At 44.1% G+C, this 7,344-nt stretch overlaps 1 protein-coding gene across 6 annotated transcripts in view; it reads left to right on the top strand.

The window, feature by feature from the left end:
• Positions 1 to 571: 571 nt before the first annotated feature.
• The window catches only part of SLC9A7 (solute carrier family 9 member A7), a 111,096-nt gene continuing 104,323 nt past the window's right edge, over positions 572 to 7,344 (top strand). For 3 of the 6 annotated variants that reach the window (XR_006275015.1, XR_006275005.1, XR_006274994.1), the window contains exon 1: positions 572 to 974. Coding sequence is in view for 3 of the 6 variants with exons in the window: in XM_043494798.1 (XP_043350733.1) it covers positions 713 to 974 (262 nt within the window). In the remaining 3 variants the exon portion in view is untranslated. The remainder of the gene's footprint in view (positions 975 to 7,344) is intronic. The other 3 variants (XM_038401387.2, XM_038401377.2, XM_043494798.1) reach the window with 2 other exon arrangements.

Raw genomic sequence — 7,344 nt, 5'->3', positions numbered from 1 at the left:
CTTATTCTAACCATTATGATGTACAGTGTCCCTTTAAAATAATGTGGAAAAACAGATCCTGTTGCAGACATGAAGCACTTCGTGCTTTGCATGTCATGTAGTCACCTACACCTGTGCCAAGCAAGCACCTGTACAAGACGTTACCCACCAGTGTGCATGGATGGGGTTGTGTTGCCACTTTGCCCAGCTGCCGATCAATGACTACACAAAGGGCAAGAAGGTAGAGAACCAGGTCCTCACAGCGTTTGGATTTTGTAGAGGGAAAGAGAAATCTTCAGCTGGGGAAATCGGACAATCTAATAGCTCCCCTAACTAGCCATCACACCAGGACTAGCCAGTCATCGGACATGACTCTGCATAGTCTAGTATAAAGGCGAAGGGCAGCTGACTCTCACCCTGCCCGCTGCAGTTTGCTTTCCCAGGCTGCTCCTGCAGGGCACCAGGCGGGCTAGCTCCAACCCCACGCGAGGGCTCTGCCGCCCACTCCGCGTGGATTTGGGCCTCAGGGGGCGGGGAGGCGGCCTGCGCCTTTAAGAGGCTGGGCGGCAGGGGGGGCGGCGCGGCCCGTGCGCGCGCGCGGGGGGGGGGATCCTGCGCACTGGAGCTGCGCCCTGCTTGACAGGCTGCGCGCAGACAGCAGCGGCCCCGGGCGCTCGGGATCCGCTGCAGCGCAGCGGGCCAGTGGAGGCGGCGCGGGCGGCTGCTTCCAGCCATGCAGCTCCCCGTGCGCTCCCGGCTGCTGCTCCTGCTCCTGCTCCTGCTGCTGCGGGCCAGCGGGCTGCGGGCCGGGGAGCGGAGCAGCAGCGCCATGGAGGAGATCACCACGGAGAAGGAGGCGGAGGAGAGTCACCGGCAGGACAGCGTGAGCCTCCTGACCTTCATCCTGCTGCTCACCCTCACCATCCTCACCATCTGGCTCTTCAAGCACCGCCGGGTGCGCTTCCTCCACGAGACCGGCCTGGCCATGATCTATGGTGAGCTGGAGCCGCGCGGCCGGGGTGCTGCCCCCTGGGGAGGGGGGCGCGGTTCCTGGGCTCTCCGCAGCGGTCTGAGCCAGGGGGCGGGGGAATGACCCGGGCTGTTGGGGAGGAGCCCCCCCTCCCCCCGCCCTTTTCCTTTTCACTTTCCTTTCCCCGTGTAAACGCGCGTGCCCGTGAGCCCAGGGACCGCACCGCTTGTAACGAGACGCCGGCTCGCGTAGTGTTTCCGACGCTCGTTCCTCTTGACCTGTCTCTTTATTGCGAGGCCCTTGGGCGATCCGGCTGCGCTCCCCCTTCCCTGGCCTGCCCGCCCGCCGGGCTCTGTGTGTGTGTGTGTGTGTGTGTGTGTGATGGATTGGACGGGACCCTCCTTCAGTTCTCATTTCCCATGAATTGGGCTCAGGCCGTGATTGGTCGGTGTGAGGGAAGCCGAGTAGCCAGGTGTTTCGGTGCCACTCTGCGCTGAGGTTCAGTCGCGCCGTGATGGGTGGCGGAGGGAGCCATCCACAATAACATGGGGGGTGTGTGTGTGTGTGTGTTTGTGTCGGGGGGAGTGTTGCTCTTGTCTGCTCCTTTCTCAGACATGCTGTTTTATTCTGATGAAGATGGCAGACCTCCTCCAACATGCAGGTGGTTGGGCTCTGTTTTTACACCACGCTTCCTTGTTGTCAAACAGCTAGGAGACCCAGGAATGTAAAAAAAAAAAAAAATAATAAAATAAAATAAAACCAAATAAGAGTGAGCTGCCTTTTATGGTAAGTGACAAGTCCTGTAAAATCCATGTCAGGCCAATAAAGCCCCCTATTGCATAACTTGTCTTTGGTGACAGTTTTTCAGGCAGCTTAGCTTGTGGACTTGCTCTGGACCATAGCAAAGAAGAAAACACCCATTATGTCTGTGAGTTCATATGTGGGGTATAGTATCCAAGAGGAACAGTTTTCCCCCCATTTATGTATATTTGGGGAAGCTGTGCTCTGTACCACTTGCATGGTTGTATTATGGCATTAGAGTGTTCAATACGAAAAGGGCTTTGGCTTTTCAACCAATTTCTCTGATTTTTAGGAAGCTAGCTTGATAAGATAATTTATTCTATATTTCTTGTACTATGTGCACACAGATCATCTCCATCATTACTTTGAAATATAACTTAAACATTGCTGCCATAGTGAGTATTTCACAAGATGAAAAGAAGCATCATTAAACTTTCATGCACTCTGTCCTGGTAACTGACTGCCAAAGAACTGCTGTTTTGTTGTCTCTGGCACCCTGTACTTATTGGCTACCAATTGATGGCAATGGCATTAGATACCAGGAAATGTTCACACAATGAATCTTAAACCCTCTAGGTTGAATAGGCAATTAAACAAACAGCGTGTTCTTTTTCTTAAAAATACAAAACAAAAACCATCTGTAGGACAAAAATAAATGACACAGCAGAACAGATGTTCATACCTGCACTCTGTGTAGCTGTTAGTTCAGATATGCTTAGTCCCACAGTCTGCTATAATTGAGTGGTGCAGGAGCCTGCAGGTAAACCTGTGTTGATGTTTTTTACACACACACACACAATTCTTACACACTTAGTTACTCAGAGAACATAAACAATTTTGACCATAAGATATCATCCAATTTAAAAATGACTTGTCTGTCTGATTGGTAACTCTATTATGCTAGTGGAACTTCGTTTCTTTCATTAGGTAGACCAGCTCTTGCATCATAATGTAAAACGCTTACTTGAAAATTGCATGTGTAAGCATGGATGAGAAATTCTACACACAGGAAAAATTTCTTCCCTGATGAGTACTAACTTATCCTAAGATCTGATCACTTGTTAAAACAGCGGAACTTTCCTCTGCTGATGTTTTTCTTAACCCATCCCAGTCTCTTCTTACTCACCGGTCTCTTGCTGCATTGCTGTGCATTTCATTTTACACACACGCACTGCTGCAAACTTAAAGGTTAAAAAGATTGACGAATTATCTACTAGCATAGTACTACTTAGCACTCAAATAACACTTTGGAGGTGTACAGCACAGTACAAACATTAATTAGAAAGGAAAGATTGGGATCATATCATGCATGTTACTTTGTTACTGCCTTAATGTAGTCATCTTCAGAATTGCTTCAGGTGGGAGTATTTAAAAACAGCACAGTATTCTAGACTTGTGTTTTTTTGTTTTTTTTTTTCTTTTTATTGTAGATGAAAGTTTTATGTACATCAAGGGCTTAAAAATACCTATTCATAGTGGTGTGCGTTTACTACATTTCTAAAATACGTACACTTTTTTTTTATAGGACACCAAGGGTATTTGAATGTATCATGCTTACCTCTTGAGATGCATTTTGACACAAAATGTGAAAACTTCAGTTGGAAAAATCTTGGATTTTAATTAAATGCAGTAAATTTACTGCAACTTTTAGGCCTTGATACTTAAGATGGTTCCCTAGCTTCGAATCTTTGACAGAAAAGTGAAATTTCTGTATTCATAAATCTCAGGAAATATAGTATTATAGGCTTTCTTGTTGTGAACGCAAAAATGTCAGGGGAAATGTCAAAACATTTAGTTACTACATGATCCTGGTGCTTGAGGAAAATATGGCTATTGTAACAATTATTACATGTTTTCAAACAGCATCTCTTAAAAGATTTTAATATTTGGAATGCATAGATGAGCTCTTTGTTCCAAGATTATAATATATGATGTGCTTGCTTTAGAACACCCCTTGCCATGACACAGTAGACCTCTGGGGAGAAATATTTAAATGGCTTTGTGGCTTTCTTTGCAGATGTTAAAGTCTTCATGCCCATAAAGCTATGTCAGGGTCCATCTCACATTATTTAAAAATATTGAAGGCTTCCTATAGAACAAAGAAAGCTAGATTTGTTACGTTTTTGATATTACATACAGCAAATGTACTATATCAAAATTACATCATTCGTATAGCAGTTTCTTTCTTCCTTTTGCACAAACATTCACACAAAGAATGGTGGCTAAGCTGAGAGGCATTTGGTGAAAGATGATACTTGGATATTTAAGGAATATAAAACAAAACACAAGCAAATCTATATATGTATATAAAATTTGATATCCTCTCCTCCATTGTCATGTACTGCTTTACACACAGTCATTGGAGAGCTTACAGTCTAGGAAAACAAATATCTAACAGGATTCTGATTCTGACTTGGATTTCTGGGTGTCACTGCAATATAAACATATAATATCAAATGAACCATAAAGATGCATGTGACTCTTTTTTTCAGCATAGATTCTAAATAATGCATAATAGATAATAGTACTATGTGCACTAACTTTTGGTTCAAGACAAGATAGGTTCCCCATCAAATTTAATTTCAGGAAGGAAGGAAGCACTCCAGAGTCCCAGGTGGCTGTACAAGAGTAGTTGCTTAAGCTATCTAAGTACATTTATAAAAGAAGCAGATCTGCATTCTCTAACACTGAGTTAGTTTTCCTATGAGTGAAAAAGTAACCTCCAGACGTTGGCCATAATTTTTGGTTATGCTTCAAAGAACAAGTTTGTCCACAAGAGCTGAGTTCTTAGATTCTATACAGACCTCCATGTCTAATAAGGCCATGCCATGCCCGGATTTGCCCTTTTACCATAACTTTACATTACTGGCTGACTTGATTCCAGAATACCAAGAGCCATTGTGTAGTCCTACAACACTTATATAAATTCCCTGCTCTCTCATAACCACCTCAATGGAAGCTCTTGCCACTTGTTTATCTGTAATAGGTTCTGATTAAATATGCTCTCTAAAAACTTTTGTATTGTTGTGATATGAAGTAGAATTTGAGGTTTCATACTTCACTCTTCATGCTGTAAGCCATATTTTTCATAACCTGTTGTCACAGTTGCAGCATGAACTGCACCTTAGATCTCTTATAGTCCCTTTTGAGTGCAGCCCTTAGATGACAGGCCTGGCTTACATCATGCTGGGTGGAAACATGAAGTCTAATCATTCTCAGACTGGATCTCTGGGCTGCAGCCCCCCTGCTTACCGACTGGTTTGGTACCTGTCACCCCTTTTCCTCTGGAGACCTGTGTCCAACAAGTTATTAAAGAAACTCAAAAACAGTGTCTTCAAAACCAAGCATTAGTTACTAATTCCTCTGAAGGTTCAAAGCATATAGAACAAAGGGTGAAAACTATCAAAGGCCTTTATGTGTAGAATTTGCACCATAATCTCTCCTTGCCAGGTTTGGAAAGTTCTCCTCAGCTCAGCTAACCCCCATGTCTGGTTGGGAGAAGCAGATGGTCCTGCTTGCCACCTGCTCTTTCTGTGTCTTGGTGTGGTCCTGTCAGCTCTCGTTGGGTCTCTGAGAAGCCTCTGGTCACTCATTCAACCCCTTCCCTTGTCTAGGCCCAATGTTCTATAGTGGTTTATCATTCCCTTTAATCTTGCTCTTCTCAGCACCAGGTGACATAACTGTTTTGCCAAGGCTGAGGAGTTGCTTCTTCATGGCTATGAATCTAGCTGTTGTGTGTGTTGGTATGTTACACCTTTATGCTGTCTTTCCTGCTTGATTCCTTTTAACAACCCTTTTGATCTAACTCTATAGGATGTAACCCATCCTAAACAAACCCACAAGACATGTACTGTAATAATAATAAGAAAATACAAATATTTCCCTATTTTCACACCTGTAATTTATAATCTTACTTAAGATTAAGCAATATGTGTTGAATCCTGGACATCTCTCACAAGTATTGGCGGCCTTCTTTGACAGGCTTTGAAAAATACTCTAACAATGTGCATTACATTTAATTTCTGATGGCTAGTAGATGTTGTTAATCAATTACAGTTTTATAATTACATCTGTAGCCCTTCTTCCAGATGACTATGGGCAGCAACAAGGGTCGGGTTCAATATCTAGGGCAGTAATACTCAGACCTCAGTGGTTCAGGAGCCAAATAACCGATCAGCATTACCCAAAAGAGCCACAGTAGTGTGACTTCCTGGTTTCATTTCCTGTCGTATAATGTAGTCATATATTAAAATAAATATTTCCAGTCATACAGTTTAAATTATTCTTACAGCAAAATGACTGTTTTACCAACTACAATGGGTTAATAACATAGTAAAAGCATCCTGATTCGCTAATAACTTAGGTTAATAAAAATCACAATGTTTTAATCTCATGTGCTGCAGAGAGATGCAGGGGACCCATTAAAGAGCCACTTGCGGCTCTCACACCTCAGGCTGAGAATGACTGAGCTAGTGTTTCCTCTTAACAATACAAAACAGAACTGGCTTGAGTGCACACCCAGTGATGTGGTATTATGTTTTCCCACATCTAGGAGCCTCTAAGAGGCAATACTTCCCCTCTCGCAAGCACTGTCTGTGTATAACAAAAGAGAACCTTTAATAAAAGGGAAAGGGAACCAAGCATTAGTTTGGGAAAACACCACAACCACATTCAAAAGCATGTGACCATAAGCAAACCTGCTCCCACAATGCGTTGGGTACTGTCCTTTGCCTCAGTTTTCCACCTTGTGGTCGGAAGGTCTGATGAATGAATGTTTCTTTAACACATCACTCCCCTCTCCCCCGCTGCATCCTTGGTTAGCCAAGACTTGAGTTTAGAGGTGTGTTTGCAGGGGTTCCCCTCCCAACCCAGAAAGGGGGTGTGTGTTTGGGGGGGGGGGCATTGAGCAATGTCTCTCTGGTCACCGCATGCCTCTGCAAGTGGCTATTTGCCGCTGCTGTCACTGCTTTTTTCTGGTTGCTTGCTGACACCACTTTTTCTCTGCTTCTACTGGTCGCGTGCTGCCACTGTTGGATGCTTGCTGCAACTTCTGTGATGTTGTGTTCTGAGGTTCTACCGCTGAACCCAGATCTTTAGTGATTTTTGCTTTTCATGATTTCACTGGCTTCAGAGAACCTCACTGCCAGGACAACCTCTGCATCGTCTTTCTTTCATCATTGTCTAAGACGTAGCCCCTTGACCTGCTTATCAATGATTCAGCTCTGGTAATCACTGAACAAAAACAGGTTTCAGAGCAGCAGCCGTGTTAGTCTCGAAAAAGATAAGGAATATTTGTGGCACCTTAGAGACTAACAAATTTATTTGAGCATAAGCTTTCGTGAGCTACAAATGCATCCGATGAAGTGAGCTGTAGCTCACGAAAGCTTATGCTCAGATAAATTTGAATAGAAACAATGGCTCTCAGTTGAGTCAAATTAGCTCTGTCTTTAAACAATGAAGTGGGGAAGGTCAAATAGTATCTAGGACTCTTTGGGCAGAGGCCACTCCACCAGGTAGGAACACCTGTGCCCACCCTCACTCGCCTTCACTGTGTGTGGCATCCCTACACCATGCTTATAAGTAAGGTTCAGATT

The sequence above is a fragment of the Dermochelys coriacea genome, chromosome 1 (assembly GCF_009764565.3).
Source record: "Dermochelys coriacea isolate rDerCor1 chromosome 1, rDerCor1.pri.v4, whole genome shotgun sequence".
In the NCBI taxonomy this organism is placed as follows: Eukaryota; Metazoa; Chordata; order Testudines; family Dermochelyidae; genus Dermochelys; species Dermochelys coriacea.
The sequence above is the reverse complement of the archived record's forward strand: the minus strand, read 5'-3'. Positions and strand labels throughout refer to the sequence as shown.